Genomic DNA, 12,747 nt, shown 5'->3' with positions numbered 1-12,747 from the left:
GACCTCAGGGGTGTCAAACCTGGCGGGTCCCACCTTCCTCCACCTCCCCACATTTTTGTAGAGGTGCCTCAACAGTAAGCCTTACCCCCTGGTGATAAGGAATGTTGTTTAGAGAGCCAGTGGAGTCTGTTCTGTGAAAAATAAATCCTGAGGCAGTCCTGGTTTAAAGGGTTGCTTTACCTTTAAATATGCTGTAAATTACTGTATTTTTCAACTAACTGGCACTTTTCTTTCAGCTAGGTCGCGTATGGAGCAATTGAGTACTTCTCAAGGGGAGAGGTGCACAATTTGGTTTAGACGCAAGGCACTTGTGGCTGGCCTGAAAACAGCTGTTCAGGCCAGCATCAGTTCCTGGTGTCCAAAGCTCCCCGCCGCAAGTGCCTTGCGAGCCGGCACAACTTTGCAGGAAAGCCCAGTCTTTTCCTGCCGCGCACGGAGGGATTTCCTGTCAGCTGTTGCCGGCTTTTGCCTGCTTTAGCGGCTGGGACAGTTCAGTCTTCTCAGTTGCCACAGGCCCTAGAGGGGCTATTTTTGGCGCATTTTTTGCCGTTTTTTTCTCAGATAGCTTCTCCGTCTTATATTTAGCCTCAGGTGCCTCTCCATCTTATATTTAGCCTCAGGTGCCTTCTCCATGTTTTCACTAATGCATGAGGACCTGGACCTTTGGGGATACCTCCAGGATCCTCTCGAAGGGACGGCTGCTGGTACCGAGGACTTGTTCTTTTTCCATCTACCAGTGAGGAGGCATTTGAGGTGCGCCTTTTTCAGAGGGACAAGCTTTCAGATCTGATTCAGCAGATCTCCTCGGTGTTGCACTTTAAGGAGGTTCCGCCTGCGACCCCCAAGTGTGGAGGATCCTCTTCTGTGAGGGATTTCCTGATTCCCTCTCTTGTCCAATACATCCATGTTTTTCTAGATATTATCCTGGCGCAGTAGATTTTGCCGGAGGCGTCTTTTCGGTTTGCGCACTCCTTGGCTTGTTTGTATCCCATCCCGGTGAGAGATAGGACTATCATAAAGTCACCAGTGATGGACACGGTGATCTCAGCTATTGCTACGCGGCACACTGTACCCGTCGAGGGCAGTTCTGTCTTAACAGGCTCTGGGGAGCGTAAGTTGGAAACCATTCTTAAACAGAATTTTGATGTGTCTGCCTTGGGGGTCCAGGCAGCTATTTGTGTGGGACTGGTGGCTCGGGCCATGTTTCAGTGGGCTGAGCGGGTCCTTGACATTGAGTCTCATGATCAGGAGGTGGCGAAAATTCAGATGGCTGCCTCTTTCCTCTCAGACACCCTCTATGACTTCTTGTGGACATCTGCCAAATCCATAGCTCCGCGTTTAACCTTCTAGCTTCGGGCTTGGCCGACAGATGCAGTGTCCATCACTACACTCTCTAAATTTTTTTTTTCGACGTTCCTTGTAGTTTGCCAGAGGTTTTGGACTAGCGAGTTCAAACTCTGACGGACTCTAAAGTGCCTGAAGACAGTGCTTGCCGACTTGTCAAGGTGGCACTGCTCAGGGGAGAATGCGTCCTTTCTTCCAGCGAATGCAGTCCTGTCGGGCCCATCGGGAGGCTGAGAATCCCTCCGTTGGTTCACCCGCTCTCCGTCCTGCCCAATGACTCTGTTCCCACACCCCCTCTGGTTCCGGTGGGTGCTCAGTTGGAGGTGATTCAGGATGGTTTTGCTCTGCAGTTTGCCCATTCTCTGCCAGATCATTTTCTAGCTTCTCCTTCTCAGGCACTGTGGAAGAAGAAGGTTTTTCGCCAGATCATTAAGATTGTTAGACCTCCAGAGTCGGGCACCAGCAGCTCCTCGATTTACTTTGTGGTGCCCAAGAAAGAGGGGACTTTTCGGCCCATCTTAGATTTGAAGGGGTCAACAGGGCTCTCACAGTTCTGTCTTTTCGCAAGTAAAACTCTGCAATTGGTGATTTTGGCGGTTCAGCCGGGGGAGTATCTAACCTTTCTTGACCTGATAGAGGCCTACTTGCACATTCCAATCTGGACCTCCCATTAGTGCTTCCTTTGTTTTGTGATCTTGGGCCATCACTTTCAGTTCTGTGTGCTCTCTTTTGGTTTGGCCACTGCTCCCCGGACGTTCACCAAGGTTATAGTGGTCGTCACGGCGTCCTTGTGGACAGAGGGATCTGGTGCGTCCTTACCTGGACAACTGGTTCATTTGCAAAATCCTTCCAGAAGAGCACCCGGGTCACAGCTCGGGTGGTGGAGTTCCTGCAGTTGCTGGGATGGGTTGTCAACCTTGCCAAGAGCCGGTTGGCCCCCTCGTAGCACCTGGAGTATCTTGGGGTGGTGTTCGACACCTCCATGGGGAAGGTCTTCCTCCCAGAGGCCCGGGTAAGCAAATTGCACTCTCAAATTCACCTGCTTATGGCATCATGGTGTCGTCGGGTGCAGGTTTTCCTCCAAGTCTTGGGGGTCAATGGCGGCTTCCCTCGACATAAGGTGGGCTCGGGCCCACATGCGTCCTCTTCAATAAACCCTGCTTCGGAGGTAGTCGCCCCAGGCCCTCAGTCTAGATCACCCTTTTCCTCTGAGGGGCTTGGCTCGCTCCAGTCTTCGTTGGTGGCTCCAGACCTTCCAACTTGTTCAAGGGACAAGTCTGGATAAGCCACAGTGGACGGTGCTTCTCAAGGCTGCTAGTCTTCTTGGTTGTGGAGCTCTGTGTCTAGATCACTCAGCTCAGAGCACCTGGTCCATGGAGGAAGCGTCCTGGCCGATCAATGTTCTGGAAACCAGAGCCATCCGTCTGGTGCTGTTAGCCTTCCACTCTTTCTTGTCAGGCAAATCAGTCCGGGTTCTGTCAGACATTGCCACGGCAGTGGCCTATATCACTCATCAGGGGGGCACCAAGAGCACTCAGGTGGCTCAGGAGGCGGCTCTACTCATGCCCTGGGCAGAGTCGCATCTTCAGGACATCTTGGCCTCCCACATAGCCAGAGTGGAGAATTTTCAAGCGGACTACCTCAGTCATCACACTTTAGATCCTGGAGAGTGGTGTCTAAGCCACGTGGCCTTTCAGTCAATAGTGCAGTCTTGAGGTCAGCCCGTAATGGACCTGATGGCCACTGGAATCAACGCCAAAACTCCCCGCTTCTTCAGTCATAGTAGAGACTGTCAGGCTGAGGGTCTATAAAACTTATAATAATAATAAACTCTAGTTCAACCATGACCAACGGAGGGGCTGTTGTATGTATTCCCTCCATGGCCATTAGTAGGCAGAGTTCTACTCCACATTGTTCGTCACCAGGGCCTGGTGGTTCTGGTGGCTCCAGATTGGCTCAGGTAACCGTGGTACATGGATCTGGTAAGGCATCTGCTGTCGGATCCTCGCCCTCTGCCTCTTTTGCACGATCTTCTGTCTCAGGGCCTCATTCTCATGTTCTATCTGAGTCTCTTTTGTCTTAACGGCTTGGCTCTTGAAAGGTCTCGCCTAGGTAAGAAGGGGTATTCAGACAATGTGATCTCCACTCTCTTGGGGTCCCACAGACTTTCCACTTCTCAGGCTTATGTTCGAGTTTGGCGTATATTTGAGGAGTGGTGTATGGTGTGAAGAGTGGTTGCATTTTGTGCTTCCCTGCCTAACATCTTAGAGTTCTTGCAGGATGGCCTGGACAGAGGCCTGGCTTGGTCTTCTCTCCGGGTTTCAGCTTGCGGCCCTTTCAGCCTTTCATGGGTTATTACGGGGTCAGAGCCTGACTGCCATTCCTGATGTCATTCACTTCTTGCGAGCGGCCAAGTTGCTCAAGCCTCCCGTACAACCGTCTGTTCCCTCTTGGGATTTGAATCTCGTCCTGTCCAGGCTTGTGCGCTGCCCGTTTGAGCCTTTGGGTGCCGGCACGTTGAAGGACATTACTCTTAAGGCAGTCTTCTTGGTGGCTATTAGAGAATGACACGGTGGTAATTACCTGTGGCTAGCTGAGGGTAACCCGTCAAAACGGGAGGGGGGAAACGTGCTCACTTCGGGCATGGGGACAAGGCCATCTACCGCCCCATGGAGCGGTGAATGGTCTTGTCCCCGCTGTTAAGGGAGGGAAGGCGAGCGGTCACCGATCGCGTGCAGCCCCCTCCCTACCTCCGGCTAAATCTATCTCCCTTCTTCCCCCTTACCTTTGCGGCACTTTAGAAAATAAATTGAAGCCAGCAAAGCCTGCCTGTGCCGCCTTGCAGTCACGGTTGTGTGGGCGGAAGCTTTTCCTCTGACGCAAATTCTGGTTGCGTCAGAGGAGAAGCTTTCGCCAACACACACGCAACTGCAGGGCAGCACAGGCAGGCTTCTCCAGCATCAGTTTATTTTCTAAAGTGCCGTGAAGGTAAAGAGGAGGGGGGAATGAGGGAGATAGATTTTGCTGGAGGGAGGGAGGTAAGGAGCCGCGTGCACGATCGGTGACCGCGCACCTTCCCTCCTTTAAGTTTCTTTACACCGCAAAGGTGAGAGGGAGGGAGGGAGATTCTCGGGCCGCTGAAGGACGGTGAGGTGGTGAGAGGGAAGGATGGATGCTACAGGGATGGAGCGGTGAAGGACGGGGAGGTGAAGGGGATGGTGGTCTGGTGACGGGGACAGATTCCCCCCCATGTCATTCTCTAGTGGCTATTACTTCTGCTAGACATGTTTTGGAGCTGCAGGCTCTCTCTTGTCGGTCTCCCTTCCTCAAGTTTTCTAGGGAGCAGGTAGTGTTGCAACCTGTTCTTTCCTTTCTGCCAAAGGTAGTTTCTCCTTTTCATGTCAATCAGTCAATGGTCCTCCTAGTCCTGGGTAGTCGGGCAGGTTCTTCTGAGCAGAAAGAGTTGTGTAAATTGGATGTTGGACGGGTCCTTCGCGTCTACTTGTGCAGCACTCAAGAGATCAGGAAATCAGATCATCTTTTTGTCCTTTTAGCAGGTCCTCGTAGGGGGGATGGCGCTTCCAAGGCTACCTTTGCGCGCTGGATCAAGGAGACTATTGCTTCCGCTTATCTTCTTCAGAAAAAGACTGTTCCGGACTTTCTCAAGGCTCATTCTATTCGGGGTCAGACAGCTTTTTGGGCTGAGTCTTCACTGGTGCGTCCTGTGGATATTTGTACAGTGGCAGTCTGGTCTTCTTTACATTCCTTTGTCAGACACTACCGTGTGGACATTCAGACGTGTCGGTGCGCATGTTCTGGTGTCGGCCCTTCGGGGGTCCCACCCATGATGGGGACTGCTTTGGTACGTCCTGCTTGTAAGATTAATCCTATACCGATCTGGAGAGTGCTTAAGAAGGAGAAATTAGATTCTTACCTGCTAATTTACTTTCTTTTAGCTTCTCCAAACTGGAATAAGAACCCACCCTTTCTATTGTCGTGTTCTTGCGTGCAGGTTTTCATTTTTCGATCGGTTTCTAGTATTTTTCTAGGGCCGGGGATTAAGAACAGCGGCTATGGCTTGGCTGGCGAGCTGTGGGGACCTTTGCTATTTGCATTTGTTCCTTTGCATTTTCCAACAGCATTTTTGTTTTTATTTGTTGATACTACTGTTCGGAGTCTTGTTTGTTTTTCTGTATATAGTTCTTAGTTCTGCTTGGCTATTCGGCAGACTGAGGTAATTAGGGAGGGGCCACATGATATGTACAGTTCCAAAGTTTTGTCTCAGTCTCCACCTGCTGTCATGATGAGATATATACCCACTTGTAAGATTAATCCTATACAGGTCTGGTGAAGCTAAAAGAAAGTAAATTAGCAGGTAAGAACCTAATTTCTCCTTTTTAACTATTATAATGACTAGCTATTCAAGTGGTGTTAAGACCCTATTCCAATCATTGACATATGCCTTCTATAATAGTTATGTTGAGTGTATTACCGTATTTTCTCGCATATAATGCGCGCGTTATACGTGTTTTTACAAACCGCGCATAACCTTGTGCATTATACGCGTGAGCGCGTTGTACAAAATTTTTTTTACATAGTTCCCCCCCGACGTCAGATTCACCCCCCCCCCCCCCGCAGGACCGCTCACACCCCCACCCCGAAGGACCGCTCGCACGCACTCCCACCCGCACCCCCACCCTGAAGGACCACTCGCACCCCCACAGCCTCCCGACTCCCCCCCCCCCATCATGTAGAAGCTCCTACCGGTGTCCTGCTGCTTCCTCTTGGCGGTCCCGGCCCTTCTGTGAGCCCTGCGCCTGCGCTGCTTCCTCTTCCGGCGGTTCGCCCTTTCTCTAACGTCAAGCTCTCTTGCCCCGCCGACTCCCGGACACGATCGGGTCAAGAGGGAGCTCAGGCCCTCTTGCCCCAACCAACCGCGGCATCCCCGACACGAACGGGGCAAGAGGGAGCTCAAGCCCTCTTGCCCTCCCTGACACGATCAGGGCAAAAGGGAGCCCAAGCCCTCTTGCCCCGCCGACTCCCCAACTCCCCGACAATATCGGGCCAGGAGGGAGCCCAAACCCTCCTGGCCACGGCGACCCCCACCCCGCACTACATTACGGGCAGGAGGGATCCCAGGCCCTCCTGCCCTCGACACAAACCCCCCCTCCCCCCAACGACCGCCCCCCCAGCTGACCCGCGACCCCCCCTGGCCGACCCCCACGACACCCCCACCCCCCTTCCCCGTACCTTTGTGTAGTTGGCCGGACAGACGGGAGCCAAACCCGCCTGTCCGGCAGGCAGCCGACGGAATGAGGCCAGATTGGCCCATCCGTCCCAAAGCTCCGCCTACTGGTGGGGCCTAAGGCGCCTGGGCCAATCAGAATAGGCCCGGGAGCCTTAGGTCCCTACTGGGGGCGGGGCCTTGGGCACATGGTCTGGTTGGGCCCATGTGCCTCAGGCCCCGCCCCCAGGAGGGACCTAAGGCTCCCGGGCCTATTCTGATTGGCCCAGGCACCTTAGGCCCCACCAGTAGGCGGAGCTTTGGGACGGATGGGCCAATCCAGCCTCATTCCGTCGTTGACTGCCTGCCGAACAGGCGGGTTTGGCTCCCGTCTGTCCGGCCAACTACACAAAGGTACGGGGAAGGGGGGTGGGGGTCGGCCAGGGGGGTCACGGGTCAGCTGGGGGGGCGGTTGTTGGGGGGAGGGGGGTTTGCGTCGAGGGCAGGAGGGCCTGGGATCCCTCCTGCCCGTAATGTAGTGCGGGGTGGGGGTAGGGGGTCGCCGTGGCCAGGAGGGTTTGGGCTCCCTCCTGGCCCGATTGTCAGGGAGTTGGGGAGTCGGCGGGGCAAGAGGGCTTGGGCTCCCTTTTGCCCCGATCGTGTCGGTGGGGGGCAAGAGGGCTTGAGCTCCCTCTTGCCCCGATCGTGTCGGGGGTGCCGCGGTTGGCTGGGGCAAGAGGGCTTGAGCTCCCTCTTGCCCCGATCGTGTCGGGGGTGCCGCAGTTGGCTGGGGCAAGAGGGCTTGAGCTCCCTCTTGCCCCGATCGTGTCGGGGAGTCGGGGGGGGGCAAGAGGGCTTGACGTTAGAGAAAGGGCGAACCGCTGGAAGAGGAAACAGCGCAGGCGCAGGGCTCATGGAAGGGCCGGGACCACCAAGAGAAAGCAGCAGGACACCGGTAGGAGCTTCTACATGATGGGGGGGTGGTCGGGAGGCTGTGGGGGTGTGAGCGGTCCTTCAGGGTGGGGGTGCGGTTGGGAGTGCGTGCGAGCGGTCCTTCGGGGTGGGGGTGCGAGCGGTCCTGCGGGGGGTGAATCGGACGTCGGGGGGGGGGCATCAGGCTTTCAGGGTGGGGACAGGACTTCAAGGGGGAGAGGAGAGTCGGGGCGGGCGAAAGGAGAGTCGGGGTGGCCAGAGGAGAGTCGGGGCGGGCGAAGGGAGAGTCGGGGCAGCATGCGCGGTATACGGGTGTGCGCAGTATATAAAAATTTCTGTACATAAATTTGTGTTTTCTGCGCGCTATACCCGTGTGCACGTTTTACACGGATGCGCGTGATGGGCTGTGGCCCTTTTCTGCCGTCATTTTTCTATGTTTCTATGTTTCAAATAATTCTAATAAACATTCCTTTGTCAACTCAGCTAATAAATGACCAAATAATAAATTTTCCTTTCCAGCTCTTTCCAGCACTCACATTAAATATCTCTCAATTTGGAGTTAAATTGCTCCTTTCTAAAGGTAGCTTAATTGCCCACCTTTACAGTCAGTTACTAAAATAACATGCTGAACTTAGCTTAAAACAGCTTCTGTATTGAGGAACCATAATATCTTGGTGCTGAAGGTTCATTAATCACACATTTTCAGGGGTTGAAGATTCTCAGAGAGAACATGCAGCAGAGGGTTTTTTGTACTGGTGGTCTTAATGCTTATTCTAGTGGAAAAAAGTTGTAATCCTCCATAAAGGAGGATATTTGTTTTCTAGCTGCTTTCTGTCACCTCGAGTGAAAGCACTTATTCCTCTGCACACTGAAAGGAGAAGCAGATGATTAAGGTGGAGGAAATGAAGTGACAGAAGAGCAGTGGTGATATACCGTATTTTTCAGACCATAAGACATATTTTTTTTACCCCCATAAAGGGGGTGCGTGTTATGGACCGAATACACCGCGCCCCCTCCCCCGATACTTTTTTTTAAGTAGCGGTGGTCCAGCACGGTCTCCTGCTGGACGGCTGCCTCTTTGCAGAGCGACGCACAATGCAGGAGCATGACCTTTGCGCTTCCTGCCTGGTCCTGCACCATTCTATGATTGGCTGCAGTCAGTTACTGACTACAGCCAATCACAGAGCGGTGCAGGACCAGACAGGAAGCGAAAGGTCATGCTCCTACGTTTTGCGTTGCTCTGCAGAAAAAGGCAGCTGTCCAGCAGGAGACCACACTGGACCACTGCTACTGTTAAAAAAAGGTACCTGGGGGGAGGCTTCGGGCTGCAGGTGGCTTCTTCAGGCTGCAGGCGGCTTCTTCGGGCTTTGGCCTGCAGGCAGCTTCAGGCTGCAGGCTTCCCAGCACCAGACCACCAGACGCACCAATGTGTAGAAGAGGAAAAACCAAGAAGAAAAAATTTCTGAACCAAATTTTTTTTTTCTTGGTTTTTCCTCCTGTACAGGTGGATGCGTCTTATGGTCCGAAAAATACGGTAACTTGGGAAAGCTTTGAACTTTTGGATAGAGGTATTTTCCCTTCTGATTTTAAAAGTCTAGGCAGAAAATTATCCATAGATTTTATATTCTGGAGCATTATTTGAATGTTGGCTACTAAATATGTATGGATGGCAGATTATGTATATAAACCCTATTGCAACCTGATTTCATTTCATTTATATGTGTTATTTGAATGGAACTTGTAAGACTAAGTAGGTATTCAATCTAGATAACCCTGCAATGTTGGCTATATTCTGTTTGACATGTGTGTAATCTGTTCCACTATTTCGCATGTTTATTTTGTGCACCGCTTTGATCTAAAGCGGTATATAAACTTTGTAAATAAATATTATATGATCCAAATTAAATAAAGTTTGTTTTTCTATTTTATTTTCTCTTGAGTATTTTAAAATAGCTTGCTATAACATCCTAAAAAATTGATTAACACTAACCTCCCTCCCTTTTTCTTTTATTACAAAACCACAAAAACGGTGTTTAGCTCCGGCCAGCGAGTTGAATGCTCTGCACTGCTCCCAATGCTCATAGGAACTCTGAGCATCTGAGCTGCGTAGAGCATTCAGTGTTCTGGTTGGTGCTAAAAACCGTTTTTGTGGTTTTATAAAAGTGCCGGTATATGATTTTATTAATCCTTAAATATTTTTCTAATCTCCATTCCTTTTTTATTTTGATTAAACTTGCAGTTGATCAGCCAGTAGAGGTGGGAGGTAGCATTCCCGTGACCCCTGAAGAGCTGGAGAATCTATTATACAAACCACAAGAGGGTGAGTGGGGAAAATGCTCCCGAGATGAAGAATGTGAGCGCATTATCCAAGGCATTGATCAGCTTCTCAATTTTGGTAAGAATACAGAACACACTTTTTCATTAAAATCTGAGGTACTTATGAATCTGAATTATTTGCATTTCCAGTGCAATAGCTGAGACATTCTAGACCAGGGGTGTCAAACTCAGGCCCTCCCTCCATCCCAGCTTCCCAGTCTCACCTTCAAAGCAGCCTGCAGAGAATCGCCGGTCGGCTGAAGTGAACCTAACAGGCTGCTGTAGGCCTCCGCAGTACGTTCTCCACAGTACGTTCCCTCTGCTGTGGTCCCGTACGTCAGAGGATGGGCGGGACCACAGCAGAGAGAACATGCTGCAGAGGCCGACGGCAGCCAGCTAGGTTCGCTACAGCACCGGCGATCCTCTGCAGGCTGCTTTGAAGGTGAGACCTGGAATCCGGAGGATGCTAAAAAGAAGGGGGAAACCATGCAGGCCCTCGGGGGAGGAGACCGGGCTCTGGTGTAGAAGTACATGGAGGGAGGGAGGGAAAGGGGGGGGGGTCAAAAAAGATGTGCGTATGCCGGACTGAGGTTGGGGGGAGGGAAAGAAATAATGGGTCTAAAAACAGAGGAGAGGGAGAGAGATGGTGGACAATGGGATGGAGGGAGGGAAGGAACAGAAAGGAAGAGAGAAGTTGGTCACAAGGGATGATGTGGAGGGGGGATAGAGATACTGGATAGGGGAGGGTAGTTGAGAAGAGAAGGGGAGAGATGGTGGACCCTGGGGTGGTGGGGAAGGAGGGAGAAATGCTGGATGAAAGGGTAGTTGAGAAAAGAAGAGATGGTGGATCTGGGGATGATGGGGTCCATTGCTACAGCTGCAGAGATGGAGACAAAAAAAAGGAAAGATGCCAGACTTCTGGGGGAGGGAAAGGAAATGGAAGGGGATGACAGAGATGGAAGATGGATGGTTAGCACGGAGAAAGAAGAAAACAAAAAATGGGCAGGAGACCCTGACAAGTGAGTTATCAGAAGACAACCAGAGCCTGGGACCAACATGATTTGAATAATGACAAGACAACAAAAGGTAGAAAAAATCATTTTATTTTCTTTTTTGTGATTACAATATGTCGGATTTTAAATGTATATCCTGCCAGGGCTGGTGTTAGACAGCAAGCATGAACTAGGACCTAAAAGAGAGAGGAAAAGTATTTTTTATTTATTTTGTTTACATCACAGAGCCGGCATGGGGTTGGAGAGGTTGTAACCCTATACTTCTACTAAGACTAAGGGGTCCTTTTATTATGGGGCACATTTAGCATACACTAAATCGGTTAGTGTACTTTAATAAACATTGCCCCTAAGTATCTTAATAAAAAATTTAGCCCGTGACTTAACCTATGTTTTAGATTTTGGCCCCATATGTGATTGAGTTTGACACCCCTGTTCTAGATAGATGGTTGTGTCCACATGAGCCGCGTGCCATCTACAGAAGGAATCCACTCCAGATTTTTTCTTTGTGCCTCTGCTGTACTTCACTGGGCTTCTTAGCTCTACCTAGTTTTTCCCTTCTGCATGTATACCAGTAGGAGTGTGTTAGTTCTGCTCTCTTCAGTTCCTAGTGGCTGGGCTCTTTTAATTTAGAGCCTAGGAACGTTGTTCCTCTTTGGCATCTCATCCTGATTTTGCTAGATTTCTGAAGACCGCCGGTTAAGCCACCATTCTGTTTCTGGGACCTCAACTGGTGCTGACTAGCCTCACCAAGGCTCCTTATAAGCCCCTTTCAGGATGATTCCCTCTTGGACTTGACACTGAAGATGGTCGCTGTTACTTCAGCATTGTGTTTCTCAGGACTCCAGGCCCTTTCTTGTAGGGAACCATTCCTCCACATCTCGTAGACTGGGATTTCCCTAAGTACGGTTCCTTCCTTCCTGCCGAAGGTGATTTTGGCTTTCCATGTTATCAGGAAGTGTGTTTGTTGTTTTTCAGCCTACTGGTTCCAGGACACAAGATCACCTTTTGAAGAAATTTGATGTACCTGGAGGATACTAACGAATTTCGTGCTGACTCATTCTGTTAAGCGGGGTGCTCCTGCTTCCAAGGCCACAATTTTCAGATGGATCTGTAGGGCCCTTTCGTCAATCTATATTCTTTCTGGGAAACAGCTCCCATTTCCATCAAGGCACATTCTACGAGGAATGTGGCTTCTTTGTGGGCTGAAGCTAGAGCTGTCTCCTCTGAGGAAGTCTGCAGGGTGACAACATGGTCCTCTCTACACACATTTGTCAAGTTTCAGAGTGGATGTGGCAGCAAGACAGGACGCTACCTTTGTGTTCTCGGTCTTATAGGCCGGCGCAGCAAGCCCACCCTAGCTTTTTTTAAACCCTAGCTTTTTGGAGACTGCTTTTGTTCGTCACATTTGTCTAGAACAGGGATCTCAAAGTCCCTCCTTGAGGGCTGCAATCCAGTTGGGTTTTCAGGATTCCCCCAATGAATATGCATTGAAAGCAGTGCATGCACATAGATCTTATGCATATTCATTAGGGAAATCCTGAAAACCCGATTGGATTGTGGCCCTCAAGGAGGGACTTTGAGACCCCTGGTCTAGAATGTCTCACTATTGCACTGGAAAAAGAGATTATGTACTTACCCTGGTAAGCTCTTTTCCAGTAGATAGGTGAGACATTCTAGACTCCCACCCTGTCCTTCCTGCACCTGCCTACTGTCTCAGTCTGTTTCTGCATTTCCTTCTCCAAGTTGTTTTATGGATGCCTTCCAGCCCTTGGGGGCTGGGAAGAATACTGTGTATATGTTACTTTTTTCTGTGGGAGTAGTTTCTGAGCTCCTTTAAGGCCTTTGTTGTCTGTTTTCAGTTAATGATCTTATGTTACTTCTTGAGCAGAATGGTTGTTGCTGAATTTGATTTCCATA

General features: G+C 50.7%; 1 protein-coding gene across 2 annotated transcripts in view; it reads left to right on the top strand.

Annotated features, from left to right (window-relative positions):
• Window positions 1-12,747, top strand: part of BRWD1 (bromodomain and WD repeat domain containing 1) — a 614,838-nt gene that overhangs the window by 505,292 nt on the left and 96,799 nt on the right. For both annotated transcript variants that reach the window (XM_033941455.1, XM_033941456.1), the window contains one exon: window positions 9,741-9,896. In XM_033941455.1, the coding sequence (XP_033797346.1) occupies window positions 9,741-9,896 (156 nt within the window). The remainder of the gene's footprint in view (window positions 1-9,740; window positions 9,897-12,747) is intronic.

The sequence above is a fragment of the Geotrypetes seraphini genome, chromosome 4 (genome assembly GCF_902459505.1).
Source record: "Geotrypetes seraphini chromosome 4, aGeoSer1.1, whole genome shotgun sequence".
Classification (NCBI taxonomy): Eukaryota; Metazoa; Chordata; class Amphibia; order Gymnophiona; family Dermophiidae; genus Geotrypetes; species Geotrypetes seraphini.
Note: the sequence above shows the minus strand (reverse complement) of the source record. Positions and strands in the feature narration are given on the sequence as shown.